This window comes from Eupeodes corollae, chromosome 1 (genome assembly GCF_945859685.1).
Source record: "Eupeodes corollae chromosome 1, idEupCoro1.1, whole genome shotgun sequence".
Lineage (NCBI taxonomy): Eukaryota > Metazoa > Arthropoda > Insecta > Diptera > Syrphidae > Eupeodes > Eupeodes corollae.
In genome coordinates this window covers 31,043,504-31,060,786 of record NC_079147.1, presented here as the reverse complement: position 1 = coordinate 31,060,786, position 17,283 = coordinate 31,043,504, and the positions used below count along the sequence as shown (strand labels likewise).

At 29.2% G+C, this 17,283-nt stretch overlaps 1 protein-coding gene and 1 long non-coding RNA gene across 2 annotated transcripts in view; both read right to left on the bottom strand.

The window, feature by feature from the left end:
- Positions 1-1,296: 1,296 nt before the first annotated feature.
- On the bottom strand, positions 1,297-2,634 carry LOC129942283 (uncharacterized). Its single transcript, XR_008781012.1, has 3 exons — positions 2,284-2,634; positions 2,109-2,213; positions 1,297-1,770 (listed from the first exon to the last, which is right to left on the bottom strand). It is a non-coding gene; the product is annotated as an uncharacterized LOC129942283 (long non-coding RNA).
- Positions 2,635-6,144: 3,510 nt separating this feature from the next.
- LOC129939061 (elongation of very long chain fatty acids protein 7) overlaps positions 6,145-17,283 on the bottom strand; it is a 39,956-nt gene continuing 28,817 nt past the window's right edge. Inside the window, exon 6 of the mRNA XM_056046927.1 lies at positions 6,145-7,639. Coding sequence (XP_055902902.1) covers positions 7,403-7,639 — 237 coding nt within the window. The 3' untranslated portion in view covers positions 6,145-7,402. The remainder of the gene's footprint in view (positions 7,640-17,283) is intronic.

Here is a 17,283-nt window from a genome sequence, read left to right as displayed (position 1 = left end):
TGAAATGGCTTAGAGACTGGTTTAGTCTTAAGCGCAATTCTTCCAGATATGAAGTTTTTGTTTGCTCCAGTATCTATTAAGAATTTTAACACTTCGCCATCTCTTTTAACATACTCTAGGTATGGTACGCTAGAGAGACTCCCGTCGTAAAATTTAGTTCTGTGTAATCAGTTTCATCGTTGTCCTCAAGTTTATTCTACGCGATTGAATTGACTGATCATTCTCCATTGGTTTCGGAGGCTTTGGATTGGATGGCCTAGGAGGTGGTGGATTTGCCAAACATGCTTTTTGATCTATGGATCGTTGATTATATAGCTGGGATTTTTCTGCTGGTTTTAATTGAGGAGATATGTATTTTGCTTGATGTGTTAAAGGGAACATCTGGTTATTTCGAGAAGTGATTCTATTATTTAGATTGCTATTGTGAATTTGGAAATTTCTAAAATTAAGATTTTGAAACTCTAAACAAGAGGTATAAGCCTCTGGTAGTGTCTGAGGTTTCTGAATCATTAACATTTTAGAGACATCTCCGTTGAGAGCTCTTATAAATATATCTAACGCTCTGTTTCGGTAATTTGCCGTCAAAGCATTTACCGTCTCTTGGCAATAATCTTCAGCTTTAATTTTATTAATTAAAATGGATAATTGATGGTTAACCCTGGCGTAAAATTCGTCAATTGTTCTGCGGCCTTGTGTTAGCAAATTGAGCTCGTGCTCCAAGGTGCGAACGTCACGTTTGTTTGCATAGTGCAGTGACAAAAATTTTTTTATTGTTGCCCAATCTTCATCAAAAATATTATACGAAACGATGGCAGCATCGGCTGGACCTCTTATTTTATATCGTATATGTTGTAAGATGGCTCTATATATTGGTTTTAATTTTACAATCCATAGTCTTTTAATATGGACTCCACACTGTGGACCCATGAAATATAGTGGACGGCATTGCCGTCAAAGACTTGGAGATCCTCAACGCAGTCCAGAAGTTTCCTTATTTCGATAAGGTCTTGTTCCGTTCTTGGAAGGGAAAGGTTATTGTTTAAGCTTTGAGGTGGTGTTACCCTACTCTCCACTTGACTCAGTATATTATTTATTAGTTTAATTTGTTCGATTTGGGCATTTACAGCCCCCGTTAGTTGCCTAACAAGTTCATTTAAATGTTCAATTTCAGACATGATAGTTGGAGGAATGTGGGAATGGGAAAAGATAACAGATATGTGACTTAAAAAAAATTACTTTTTTTTTTTGATTTTGGCACAAATATTTATTTGCGTAACAGCTTTAAAGAATTCGATATGATTTTTTTATTTTAAATTCTTCTTTTTGTATAAAGTATATTTTTTTGAATTTGTTTGTAGTTTATATAAAATATAATGATATAATTATTATGAAATATAATATAGTATGGTAATATATTTTTTGTAAAATATAGGAAATATTTGTAATTCCTTACAGAAATAGCAGCATCGCCGGGATTTCGTTTAGTCCTTTTTTTGTTGGATACTCGGGAACGGGTTCTTCCACTGTTTGATGCACTTATTTACGAGGTTCTGATGTTTCCCGTAGGTTCTCCTTAATGCACGCACTGCACTGCTTTTAGGTCTGTGTGAGGTTCTGATGTTTCTCCCTTCACTGTTTTTTAATATTTTTCGCGAATCACTAAATTTTTCCGCAAGGTGGTTCCGCGCTTTAAGTTTTTAATATACTTCGCGTAGCCCTTTAGGGTTTATAATGCTCGGACGCCAGTTATTGTGCGTGATCACTTACTCGCTGGAAGAGAATACTATATAAGTTTTAAAAACAGACTTGACATTTAACGTAACGTTATTCACTTATCTTTTACAACGTTCACATAGTTTTACTCAATATGTCTAAATTAAAATATTCATCTTAAAAGTACTAATGATCATGCAATAAAGAACAATAACAATCTACCTGACACAGGACTGACGCCATAGGACTGATGAAAAAGACGAAATTTGAGATTATAATAAGGACTAATTTTTTTTTGTAATTTCGAATATCAACAAACTACATTTTAACAAATCAAAGTCTAATATAAATAAATAAAAATAAACTTTAGATTAACAAAAAAAATAAAGACTTACCATACGACTGACATGTTGACTGGCCTAGCACGTGTATAAAGAACAAACATAACCCCAACTCTGGTACAGTTATGGTGACCGTCAAATTGTGCGACCCGCAACTAACTTTATTAAAAAAAAATAAATAAATTGGGTGGCGCGACAGTCCGTTGAGAACCAAGGCCCAGTGACTTACAACTCTCAACCATTACTGTGCGCGAGTAATGTTGTCAGGAATGGAGGGGACCTACAGTTTATATGCCGACTCCGAACGGCTAATTTTTGAGAAAGCACTTTTTCATGACAATAGTTACTCTTGGAGAATTTGTCAATTCCTCGCAAGAGGCAGTACCCGTGAAAAGACTTTAGATGGCATAGGCAGGGATCGAACCCAAGACCTCTAGCATGACAGTCCAACGCACTAACCATCATGCCACGGTACCACTAACTAACTAACTTTATTACCAACATTAAAATTTAAAGTGGGATTTGACGTTGAATTGGCGATATTTCGCTCGAATTTTAAATTTAAATAACACACAACGGACTGAGGAACGAAACTGAACACCAAATTTCAATTTTTGTTTAAATAAAGTGGAGAACACTGCATTATGAAAGTTGTATAGTATATATTTATATACATCGCAGATTGTAGTATCATTATAAGTTTTCTCAAGTCAATGATAATGGTTAATAGACAGTCGCTTAATTGTTAGTTTTCGGGGTTGTGACATGCAAAAGGGCTGAAGTTTTAAAAACTATTTGTGTTTATTTTTAATACTTTGTATTAAAAATGAAGAACTAAAATTGGGTGATTTAATAAAGGTATTTCCATTGTTTTAAAATGAATTGTAATCTCAATAAAATATAATAAGACTTTGTGTATATTGGTTGATGACATCGAGTTACTTAACTTTTGTATAGTCACCCATATATTCTTTTTCTTCCATTATTAATATTTATTTGATTTTTTTAAATTTAAGTTTCGTTTTAATAACGCGGTTCGTGGAAAATACTTCACACCACAAACTCGAAACTCATCCAAAATTTTACAAATAAATTCAGGAACTTGTTGGCTGTTCTACAAAGTTAATTTAAACCCAGAACTAAAATGTGGAAAGAAATTCTGACGAGTTATTCGATTATTGAAGATAAATGTTGTGTTCATACACACGTAGATAAATGGTTAAAATTTGAGTAAGATCATTAAAAATGGTGAAATTTACTTTGGACTGAAGAGAGGAAGGTTGTGCTTTATGCTAAAAGTTATCGGCAGTCCAAAAGACGATCTCCAAATTTCTAATAAAACCTTAGGTATATAACGAAAAGGATCAAACATGAAGGTTCGAGCGTAGAGCGGTATGCTGCCGTATACCGATTTGGAAATGCTGCTCAAGTGCGTCTTCCAGCAGAATAATGATCGTTGAACAATAGTATTGCCGTAATGGGGGTTCCTGCTCAGTCTCCTGACGTAAAAGTTGGGTTGCGAAACCGAAAAATAATAATAACGATGTTTGGCTGATAGCTAAGCAGGTATGGAGGTCAATACAACAACAAAGATGTGAAGCGCTAATCAATTATATGCAACGTCGTTGCGAAGCTGTGATTTAAAATAAGGGTCATGCGAACTTTTCAACTAAGGGTATTTCTTGAACCACTGTATTTTGTTGCTAGCAGCAGCTGTATGTTTTTAACACTACCTAATGTGACCGAGTACACTTAAACCATAGATTTTTTTTCTTCATTTTTAAAAAAATAAAAAGAGACTGTGATGCGACCCACACTGATAATTTCCCATCCCGTCTGTTGCCTTGTTTAAAAGTTTGTCTATATGTACTCGTATCAATTTTTACCAAATTTGCGTACTATTTTTTGTAGATTTTATTTTTTATGAAAAAAAACAGACTGTTGGATATTTATATAAAAATTACTGAATATCGAAAACAATGTTTTCTGTGAAATAAAATAAGTTTAAAGCCAATATTTTTAATTTTTGAAAAGCTATTTGAATCAAAAGTAAATTTTTACCAAGTTTTAGTATTGTTTTTTTAGCGTTTAATTTTTTGTGAAAAAACTGTCAATTCGATTTTTTCAAAATTTTACTGAATGTTGACAACAATATTTTTTGAAAGATAAAAGTAAATTAAAGACAATGTGTCAAAGTTTTGAAAAGATATTTTTAGTTAAAAATCAATTTTTTTCCAACTTTTACTGTCAATTCGATTTTTCTCAACATTTTTTAGAATATTGAAAACAATATTTTTTTATAAGATAAAATAAGTTTGAAGCCTAAATTTCAGGTTTTTGAAAAGATATTTGAATCGATATTCAATTTTTACAAACTTTGAGTATGTTTTTTTAGATTTTTATTTTTTATAAAAAAAAACTGTCAATTCAATTTTCTCAAAATTTTATCAGATGTCAAAAACATTATTCTTCGTTGCACAAAATTGTTTTGGAAATAAAATCATATTTTTGTCGTTTTTTAAGTTTTTTGATTTATAAAAAAAAAAAAACGTTAAATGTATTTTTTTCAAAAAATATTCTTCTTTGATAACACCTTACAATATATTATATAAAATTTAATTCAAGTCTCTAGCGTTTTTGGTTCGTATGATATTTAGGGTTAGCCAAAATTTTCACATTTTTTTCAAACTGCTATGATAAAAAAAACCACCCACGCAATTTTCTTGAGAGCCCTTTCTGCATCTTTCTGCCTTATTATCTGTATAACAAAATTTATTTGAAATCGATATCTGTTCTGGTTCTTGAGCTATGGACGACGAAAAAAATGTCGCGGACGTACGAACGTACGTACACACGCGCGCACACTCATCTTTCTAAAAATCTTTTATTTCGACTCTAGGGACCTTGAAACGTTGAGAAATGTCAAAATTTTCAATTTGACAAATCGGACCCATTGCAACAACTTCCTATGGGAAGTTAAAAAGAACTTAAAGTTAGGAACAATATTTTGCATATGATAAAATAAGTTGTATTTCAAATTAGTCGAAACCCAATTTTTGCCAATTTCAGTAGCATTTAAAAAAAAAAACTTGTAATTGTTTATACAAATATACAGATATAATTTTTCTAATACCATTACCTAACTTCAAAAACAAAAGTTTAGCTCATATTTAAATCTTTTCATTATTTTTATTTATTTCAAGGAGACTTCGAGAATCAAACTCAAATTCTTACCAATTCTGTATTTTTTGTGAAATTATTTGTTGTATTTTTATAAAAATTTTACTAAATGTCGAAAACAATATTTTCTATAAGATGAGAGTTTGAAGCCAATATTTTTCTTATTTTTGACCGATTACAATAATTTCATTTGGGAAATTAATAAATATGGGTGGGAACCACGCTCTGGTATGAACAGTTGAAGTATTTTTGTATATTGATTCTACATGATTCAGTACCAATCATAAATTGACAACCCCGAGGCCTACAAATGCTAATATTCTTCAGTCAATTAGGGCTTAACAATTAATTTTTGAAGTTCTGTATATAACAAACTGCTTCGGATTTAAAGTTTGAATTTGGCCAAGTGCTGTCCTCAACAAGCTTAGTAAATATTGCAAAACTAACAAATTTCAAATATCTTTCTATTTTGGTCGTGATGTTCGAGAAGCATCTGACTTCGCTTCTGTTAAAATGGAGTATTGATATAAATTGGAAAACTCGTTTTAATCAATATATGAATTTGGGATTCGAGATGTTGACCCCCAACTTAACATGTACACTACTTCAATAAATGTTTTCTATTTCAAACAATTATTAAAGATTGAAATAAAAGTCTTAATGGTGAGTTGGAAAAAAAGGCTTGTAAACCAAATCCCAAATGCAATTTTTTGACTTAAGAAGCTTACACATGCCTAAGAATTTTGGGGCTCTATTTGACACAAAGGTATTATTATTAAGACCTGTGAATAAGCCTTAATAAATGTTCTTACACTGGATAATTATTAACCCAGTGATGGTGTTTTAATGACTTTAACACAATATCAAATAAAATTAACAAAATTAATAAATGAGATAAATAAAAACACAGTTTTTAACAAGTAATAAAAAGAATCATTTTATTGCAAAATTCTGGTTAATTAACTAATTATTATTGGCAAATTTTTCAGTGTCTTTTCTTAATTAATTCAATAAAGATCTTATAAATTTCTATCTTCCATTAAACTCGAAGCTAAAAAATAGTTTCATATAACAATAGATCGCAAAATGCTCTTTAAGTTACGTATACAATCAATGAAATAAAAAAGAAAAGGCACTGAACAATTTGTTTAAGAACTAAATAATTTTGTTGTAATTCGTTCCAATTTATTTTTATTTCCGTTTTATAAAAACTTATTTTTATAATAATCTACACATTTTATTGTTCGATTTAAGACTAGGATAAACATTATACAAAGAAAACAAATTAAAAAAAAAAGTTCGAACAAACAAATACAAGAATTATTAATAAAATAAGTTTTTTTTTAAGAAAGAAATAATAATTAAATTATTAAAATTTCTTTTACAATATTTCGGTCCGGCAAGGTCGTCATAAGCTTTCCAAGCTTTGATATATAATATTTTATTTATGTATATTTAAAAAAATATTCTATTTATTTTACTCTTGAAAATATATTGTACTTTGTAGATAAACATGGATGTCTTTTTAAAAACACCCATGTTTTATTGCTTTTTTCTTTTTTTTTTTTTAATTTTTAAATATTTACAGAAATATTAATTATACATTTAAAAATCTCTTGTAAATATTTTAACAATATTTGTTTACTATATATTTAGCTTAAATTTTATGTAAGGTATATATTATTTAGTCTATTGTTTTGTTTATTTTTATATTTTTCTTTTATTTATGTCTTATTTATTATTTAAAATAATTAAGAATATTATAACATTTTAAAAACCTATTTATATATAATTTGTGATTAATTTACACAACCAACAAGTTTTTTTTTGATTTTGTGACAATATTATAAAAATACCTACTTATTTTTATTTAACTTAAAATTTTATTTAGTTTTCATTTTTATATACGAAAAAAATCAATTCTAAGGTAAAAATAAAGAAGATATTTTACAAAAGTCTAATTCTGGATAAAAACAATAACTAACAAAATACCACAATTATTCTTCATTTTCGAATTTTAACAATTTATTTCTAGTTTTTGTTTTGCTGAGACAATCAATGAATTCAAAATTGAAGAAAATATGGAAATTTATCAGTCAGTCATTCTAAAATCCAGCCTAATGGATGTTTATTAATATAATTTTCAGTTGCATCTTTTGTTGTTTTGGTTAATTGGCTTTTTGTTTAACTCCTTCCACAGCTTTCACAGCTTCTTGACTTTTTTTCAAAGCAGCCTCCTGTTGCAGGGTGACTAACTTTTTGTAACTTTGAATGTAGAAATTCATGAACAAACAGAAGAAAATAGCTGAGTTCAGGAGCAGAAGCGATGAAATGAACTTTGAGAATTTACATTGCGTTGAGAAGAGGGCGCGGATGGTGTGTCCTATGCACAAAACAAATTGAGCCTGGAATGAAAAAAGAAGGAGAAAGTTAATAAATTGTTATAAGATAAAGTAACTAATTAATATTTGTGATATTTTTAAATTCAAAATTCAAAAACCTTTAATTACAACGTTTACAAAATTTCAGCGAATCTATATTTAGAACACAATCAAATACTTAGTTAGAAACATATTTTTCTATAGCATAAAATATTTAATTTATGATCAAAATAGAAGGTCGTCAACCACGTTGGAACCACTTCTGAGATAAGTAAATTCTTTCATAAAAAATATGTTAATAAAATATACATGCGTTGGTTTTCGTTAGTAACAATTTATTATGTTCTTGAAATTCATCTTCAAGGATTAAACTTTTACCAATCAATTTAAAAAAAAAAAACAAAAATCACTCTTCTTGGGTTTTTAAATATTAATTTTGTTGATTTTTCTGAGCTCATCATGATGATATTTTAAGATCCTGCCTTGATTTGTTTTTGTTCTTCATTATAATAAAACTATAAATTTAAATCGGAAACTCGCAACTGATCATTCATATATATATATACAAATTAACGCGTGAAACTAATTGATGAATAATGTATAAACCTTCCAGGCATTAAACATTCTTTTATCTATTCTTTTTATTGCTATATCAATTTTAGCCATTCGAAATATCAAAGTTCAATTTTGAGTTCACACCTATGAACTTTTGAGGTTTGTTTAATTGGTTGGAGGTTCTTCCTTCCGTGACATTTTGTATCTATTTGAAATTCGGTCATTAACTTAACAAAAATTCTTTCTTTCAAACTTATAGATATAAATTAAAATCAAGCTTAGTATTTTGCTCGTTTTGTTTATAATATTACTTTAAATATTAATGAATTCGCAATAGATTTCTATAAAGTGAAGATTTTAAAGCGGAATTTTAAATATAAAACCAGAATAATTTTGCAAAATTAATTCAAGCAAAGAAATTTTAAGAAAGATTATAGAAATTATAATTTTGTCAGCAAAATAAACGGGTTTGTTTTTTAAACAAATTAAAAACATGGAAACATTTATATTTACACTTCTTAACGTAGCTATAAAAGCTATTTGAAAAGAATTTGACTTAAAATATATGATTTATGTAACGTTCGGTTATTAGCTTTTAAAAAATAATAATTCAATTAAAACTCTAATAAAATGTAAAGCATATTGGATCAAGCAATGTGATACAATATTTCATTGGTTTTGAAATATTGTTCAACAACTTTTCTTATTTGTATTCGACTTAAGTTTTTAAAACTCAAATATATCATAACCCGGATTTGTATACGTGTACTTGAATTACACCACTAAATAAATTTAAATCATAACTAATTTTTTACTTTAGTTTCTTTTAAGGAAGAAAGGAATTGAAAGGTTAAAGTATTTGAAGTACATACAGAAATTTAACTACAGTTAAATTTCAAGCATAGGGTTTTTGTTTTTGCAATAAAGGTTTCAGCTTAGAGAAAAATGGATGAATGTTTGTTTCGTTGTAAACAGGAACACATGCCATTAGCATTGAAAAATATAATCGAAATGGCCGCCACGTCAACAGCACCATATCCTTCTTATGAAATTTTTCATGACTAATTCGCACATTTGTGGTTGACTCCCTTGATTAATTCACAAATTCCATATTTAAGATCTTGATATGTCTGTGTAGTATTGGAATCGAACCTATATTTCAGATGGCCTTAAATACAAAAGTATAAAAGTGTAAAATCCCAGATCCAAGGTTATTTTGAGCAAAAATTGTCCCTTGAGCTTAAATTTTTTCACTGGTTTCACAAGTGCTTTAAGTTTTTCGAACCTTTTTTGTAACCAGTTTTTAAAACTTCAATGTATTGTTGGAGTATTTCTAGAAATGGAGTAATTTTTTGTTATTTAAAGCTGCCAAAATAGTGGGCTATTAAAAAATCGGGAGGTTCAGATGACAAATGGGACTTAAAAGTAAGGCAAGTGTCTGGTTGGCCAGCTGTTAAAAAATTAAGGTTACTTAATTGGAAAGTTGAATGAAAGATAAGTCAAGCAACAAATGCCCCTAACTATCAAGACAAGTCTACTTAGGTCAAAATCACGGCTAATCATATTTTTTATTCAACTACAAACTGAACCTTACATTCTCAGTGATTTATTTATTTTCTGCATAATTCCATTTAATGTTTTGTGTAATTTTGTGTAAAAGGGTTCCTTATCGAAATGGAAAAAATATAAGTGAGGGATATTTGTTGTTGGTATTTTTCCCTGATTATGATGTCTGGACCTGCCCAAGTTACCTTTTTATTGCGAGTTAGCTTTTTCAGTAATTGTATTGGTTCTTGAATTTGACCAATAAATTCACAGCCCTATCCTGAACTCTTAACTGTAATTTTTCTTTGAAATTTCCGAAATGCCAAAAAATAAGGGATTTTAAGTTTTTTCTTGTCACGGATATTATTCATTTTAAATTGATAAAGTTTTCCGAACTTACAATAACTTTTTTTTCATCAAATTTCAGGCTTTTCTCGTGACCACGAATAATGAAACTTCCTCGAAATGTCGGAACATTTTTTTAAATTTTTCTTGAGAAAAAAACGAAAAAATGTATCGGTTTAAAATGCCAACAAATAATGTATTAAAAACTGAGTAATAAACTTTTGATTTTTAAACAAAAATAAATGATAACTATTAATTTTTTGAAGTTTAAGTATAACTATTGTCACCGATGATGTCAAAACCTATGTCAAAATCATGTTAAAATTATACGATACGATAAACTTCAATACTTTTTATAGTTTTTTAAATGTGTTTTTTACTAAAGCTCTATAAATAAATGTAATTTATTAAGTTGAATTAATTACAACGCCACGTTTTGGGTCACTACTGGGCCCAGTTTTTGAGTGCTGAGTTAACTTCGATTTAAACCCAGAGCTAACTAATCCTAAATTTAGAGTTATCTCACAAACAAGTTTTTCAGACGGGTTTGAAAGATACTGAAATAGCAATGGAGACGTTATTTTTATTTTTCATTTTTTTTTAAAAGACTTATTAAATCGTGTCCAAATAATTTTAATTTATTATAATAAAAACTTTGAATTTCGTTTATTCATTTTGTATAATTTAATTTAAAAAAAAATGAGGTTTTAAACAAGGATTGGTGAGTGGCTGTCAATCAAAATGTAAGAATCTATCGATTTAGATATATTTTTTAGAACTTAATCGATAAATTTTCAGTGCTACCAAACCATAATTCCACTCATGAAGTTAAAATTAAACCCCGGCAAAAACGTGTTGGTGGCTTAACTCTGAATTCAGAATTAACTAGCTCTGTGTTTCACTCAGAGTTAATTCAGCACTGAAAAAATGGACTTTTGTAGACTGAATTTTGGTCTTAAATAACAAAACAAAAACGGTATTGGACTTTCTATAATTATAAAAGGAAGCTTAAAATGAATTATCCAATTTAGTTTTTAAAATATTTGCGTTATAAATGATAAAACTATTCACAATTCTTTATTGTTTGCCTATTCGTATAACGCAGTTGTCAAGTTTACAAGTGTCCAATTTATTTTATATAAGTTGCAATTTGTAAACATAATCTTCTGATAAGATGATTTGCTTTGCGCCATCCGCTTAGGAAATATGTTTATTAGTAATCTTGTATAAATTTTAAATATACTAACAGCCATGTGTACAAATACTCTAAACTGTCAACCCTTTTTACGTACTTATAAAGTTTTTAATTTGCTAACAACAAAATAAATTTGTTTTTATTTTTAAATTACTTCCTTACTATGAGAATATAATTCTTTACTGAAACGTATAATTTATTTTTACAACTAAATATTTTTATAAACAAAAATTCATCTCCTCAAATGTTCACGTTTTTCATGTATTTTACGAGAATGTTATTATTCAACAACCCGTGTGAGATGTTCTTCTGAAAAAGTACAAGTGCTTTTTAACTTGTTTGATATATCAACTACCTACGTCAGCTTTTTATGATTGTTGGTTGCAAGTGTACAATTTTTAACTAATTATATATTCTATGGTTTGTTTATTTTGTTCTCTTGGTGTTTTACTTATTTGGTAGTATATAATTTAATTTAGTTTTAATTTCAAAATTTTAACAACTATGTGTTTTCTTCATCTGTCAAAAAAAGTTAGTGATGTTTGATGGGAAAAATGGGTGTCCAATCTATGCTAAGGTAGTGCCCGTAAAATTATGGTTAGTGCTTTGGACTTTAATGCTAGATGTCTTGGGTTTGATTCCTGCCTGTGCCATTTAAATTTTTTTTTACGAGTACTGCCTTTTACGAGGAGTTGACAAATTTTCCAAGAGTAATTCTTGCCATGAACAGTGCTTTCTCAAATTAGCCGTTCGGATTCGGCTTAAAACTATAGCTCCCCTCCATTTCTGACAACATTACTCGCACACAGGAATATTTGAGAGTCGTAAGACACTAGGCCCCAGTTCTCGACGGACTGTTGCTCCACCTAATTTATTTATTTAATCTATTTTAAGACTCAAGAGGTTTCAAAAACTAATGCTTAAGATGTATAATAAACAAAATATATTTTAAAATCTCTAACCGCAATAAAAACTAAGGCCCTATTAATAAGACATTTTTTTCGATATCAGCCTTATGTTTGACTGTACCTTACTTCTAAATGGCATTAGAACCACGACTATAACGTTGTATCGATCTTCTAAAAAATATTTCCTTATTGTTTCTCAAGTTTCCTTTTTGCTTATTTTAATGTTCTTTTTTGTTCTTGTTGTTTTTCAAGATTTATTTGAATTAGCATTAGAAACAAGTTTCGGAAAAAAAACTCTCCACATGTCACATTAAATTGTGACACAGGAACTCTATTGAAACAGAGAACGGTATTATAAATTTTGTCATTTACATAATTATTTTCAATTAACAAAAGATGATGGCAAAAATGTTAATTTCTTCTTCTTTTTGTTTTTTTTTCTTGTTGATAAAATTACTAATGACCGATCTTGAACTTGAAATTATTTACCTATGTACATCATCTATAAGAAGAGAATTAGAATACATTTTTATTTAAGAAATCAGATAAAGAAGAAGAACAAAATTATTGAATATTTATGAAGATTTGAACTTAAACAAAAAAAAAACTTTGCATTAATGAAGACATGTATGTATGTATGCATAAAATAACAAAAAATAAGAGTGGTTTAATATTATCATCGATATTTTGAAAGTAAATCAAAATTAACTTAATAAATTATTATTGTTTTAATTAGTTTTGTGTGCTTTTTTAATGAAGCTCAAAACTTTGTCTAAAATTTTGCAAAATTGTTAATCATTTATTTTTGCTCTTTAAACAATAAATTTGAGGATCAAGTAATTAATTCCAAAATAATTTTGATAATATTTTCTTAAGAAGAAAATTTGTTTGACAACCGGATATACATATATTTTTAAAGTTTTATTTGATAAATATTCAAATTTGTTCGACACAAAAGTTTCCAAAAGTTCTAAATTCTCAAAATTGATATAAAAATAAAAGTAAAACTGAAATAAAAGTTTATTTTGTCAAAGTTATAGAAAAGATTAAAATTTTAAGTCCACATTTGTATTTTGGAGCTATTATGAACTTTGTTGGTTTTAGGCTTTTAAACTAGTGTTATCTGAGCCCTTTAAAGCCCTTATTACTTGTTCAATGATGGTCAACTTAGTATTACATTTCCATTTCGTTTCATTTTTCTATTAGACTCTTTTATAAATTCAAAACTGTTTCCAAAGTCTAACGAAAATGGTAGTTTCGAATTAATATTAGCTAGGTTGTTGCCGAAATGATCACAAATTACGAGAGCTGAAGTTAACGTTTTTGACAATGTCGTTTTTGACAAGACCGAATTCCAGTAGAGTTTTTTAAAAACTGTTCCATGGAATTCTTATACGTATTGATAGAAGAGTTCAACAGGATTTTTGAGAGCGCAGACGTCCCTGAAAGCTTCAAGAGGTCAATAATATACTCTTTACACAAAAAACGGTCTTATGATGTACCGGAAAATTATAGGGGCATCTCTTTCTTGAATTCTTTCGTAAAGCTTTTCAGTACTCTAATTTTTAATAGGCTTACATATTGGACCGAGGAAAGAAAATTTTTAATCCATTTCAAGCAGGATTAAGAAAAAGCTATTCGACAATAGACCAAGTATTCAGTTTGACAAACATTGCAGATGACTTCAAAAGAAGGAAACAAAAACTTTACGCCTTTTTTGTGGATTTTCGGGCTGCGTTTGATTCAATCGCTCGTGAAGGGCTTTTTATAAACTTTACAAGCTTGGAGTATCAAGTAAAGTCATTACCCTTGTCATGAATGGTGTATGAAAATAATGTGGCCTACGTATGGGATGGGGAGTATATATCTTAAGAGTTTTCAACAGAAATGGGTGTTAAAAAAGGCTGTGTGTTGAGCACACTACTATTTGTTTTGTTTATTAATGATATCTTGGTTGAGGTCGGTGGAGGAATCCAGTTCGGAAGTACTCGGATACCAGGACTGATATTTGCGGATGATATTGTTTTTTTTTTTTTATCTGAATCGGTGGAAGGTATGTTGAAGAGACTGGAGATATACTGTGGAAATTGGAATCTGTCACTTAATTTACAGAAATCTAAAATTCTGATGTTTCGGCGCTAATTTTCACTCCAATTTATATGCTACATTTGGCAACAACTGAACCTTCATTGTTCTTAAGCGTTTTAAAGCTGCATTTTGACTACATTATTAATATGATGGAAATGGACGAAGAAAGTTTGCCGAGACAAGTACTTAAAAAGATTTTGTCATCCAGGAGTAATCTAGTCTAAAAGTGGTAGGTGTTGGCTCTTAGCTTAGGTGAAAGCATCGAATTTTTACCCGGTATAAGCTCTTCAGATCTAAAAGACAATTTAAGAACAATAATGGAGTAGTTAAGAAATGTCGCGCCTATAGAAATTTGTCAATTGAAATAAAAAGCGATTTTTCGAAAAGTCTTCAAACTTGAAACTATTTAAAACTATAAGTTTGACTTAAAAATCAATGGAACCTAACAAAAATGTCAAAAGGGTTTCAATATTTCACAAGAGATTTCGAATTATTGCAAATTCCAAGGCTTTGTTAATTTTACATTGCCGAATTATGTAATTCCAAGTCACGATTTTAATCGAACGTGACATGACGATGATAGAAAACTCTTTAAACCTTAAGTAATAAAAACAGAGCGTTACTCGATACAATAAACTACAAAAAGAAAACTATTGTTGCAATATTTGAAATTCCCATCACCTCATCTCGAGTTATAATTTTTTTTATATTAAACAAACGATATGCACAAAGTAGCAATTTACCACATAAAATGATCAAACAATAAAATTTAATTTTACTTGCATTTAAACGATGTGCAATAAAAATTTAATTCCCAAAGGGTCAAACTGGACTAGCTTCTATGTAATATTACAAATATTGTAATTCGAATAATGTTTATTTTACTGAATAATTCTCTTCACGTGTGAAGTTCAAAAGTTGTTTAATAACTTTTGATTGTTTTTTTTTTTTTTAAGTCTCATCAAACATTGAAATGATCATCATCAAGAACTTGGATGATCCCTCGCTGATCTCATAAAATGTTTACACCTTTATGTTTCATATGTTTTTATTGCATTTTATGTGATTTTAAAATAAATGTATTTTCAAGTCAAGTATATCTATGTATCTCTTCAAATAAGTATCTATACTCAAATGTACATATGTACAACAAAAACACATCTCCCACTGTAGTGTAAATTTATTGCACAAATGTAAATAAACAAAATTCCTCAATTTTTGTCTCTCTCTTAAATAATGTAGTATCTAAGGCATTTGTATCTCTCGAAGCATCTGTGACCTACAAAAGAATTCATTGGTCATCGGACTCGGGCCGCGCCGCCGCGCGATACAATATACCGTGAAGTTGATGAGAGAATCATAGGTAAACAAAACAGATGCAAAGTTTCTTATATACGAAACACTTAAATCACTGCGCTGCATCCATATCCAATCCTATATACAACAAAATAAAATGTCGAAACATTCCGGTTAAAAGCGCGATCAAAGCCCGATAAACGGGTATATATGTACATTTGTAAAGCCTGGCTTGAAGCTATGTTAGATGAAAACAAAAAAAATCAATTTGAAAGACAGGTATTTCTAAGATTGTCTGCTTTAATGTAGTGCAATGCACTTGCAACATGATTTGATGCAAAAACACAGAGGAAAACGAAAAAAACACTACAACTTAGCCCATACACAGTTTTTTGAAAGTCTCGGTTGATTGCAAACGACAAAAATAATAACAATGCTGTTTAATAACTTTTCGTCAAATATAAAGTTTTCGTTCAGTTAGGGAAAAGTCATTAAATTGACAACACTGTTTTTAGTGTTAGTTGGCGAAAAAACGAATTGCATATTGATTTCAGGCGTTTTTTAATTAATTTGATTAAAGAAAATTTTGAACTCCTTTAAACAGACGATATTTGAAACCATGACAGTTTAGTGCTCTAGTTATTTCATAATTAAATCAGAGAGCTACGAGTATGAACATATTCTGCTCAGAACTCTACTCTACTCTACCCTGTTCGCTTAGACTCTGCTCAGTACACAGCTCTGAACTAAAAAAGAAAAACGGCATTGGTAGCACAAGCTTTACCCTAAAGTTATCAAAGTTCAAATTTTAATGAATCAAAGTTCTATAAGGTCGAGTCTTAAGGCAAACTACATGCTCTTATGTATTTCTTAAAAGTTAACTGTGATTCTATGTACGTGTTTCAGAATTATGTCACTAACTTATTTTTAATAATTTTTCGTCGAATACGGAGTTTCCGCTTAGTATGGGAAAAGTTATTAAATTGACAGCCCTGTTTTCATAGTATGGGTTTGTTTGACAGCTGAAACTTTAAAATTGTTAAAATCCAAAAATATTACACTTTGAAGTTTTTAGAAAGTCAATTCAGCGAGTTAAAACTGAAAAAATATACTGAATACCATTTTTATTTGGTTCATAAATGTGCGATTATACTTCAAAATTATGTCATAACATTATGTTTTGTAGTTCTTCCTCAAATATTAAGTTTTTTCGAGTTGGGAAAAAGTTATTAAATTGTTTTAAAAGTGTCAATATGTTTGACAGTTGCAATTAACGACACATGCAGTTGCCCAACATAAAGTTGTTAATAATTAGACTTCAAAGTTTCGATAAGTTCTAGTCAGATATTTTAAAAATATGACTTAAGAGTGAAAAAACATCTTCGCCAATGTCCACATCTTTGGGTTTTTAGGTAAATTACATGATCTTGTGTCTTAAAAGGTGACGATGATCTGATATACTTGTTTCAGAATCATGTCATTAAATTATGTTAAATATGAAAATATGAAGTTTTCGTTCAGTTTGGGAAAACTTATTTAATTGGCAATGCTGTTTTCATAGTATTGATTGGGTTGACAGTTAACACTTTGCAATTAACAGCACAACTTGTCAAAATCAAAAAATATTATACTTTTAAGTTTTGGTAAGGCCGATTCAGCGATTCAAGACTGAAAATAGATCATACTTAATATCATTCTTATTGGGATCATAAATGTTAGTTCATATTTCACAATCA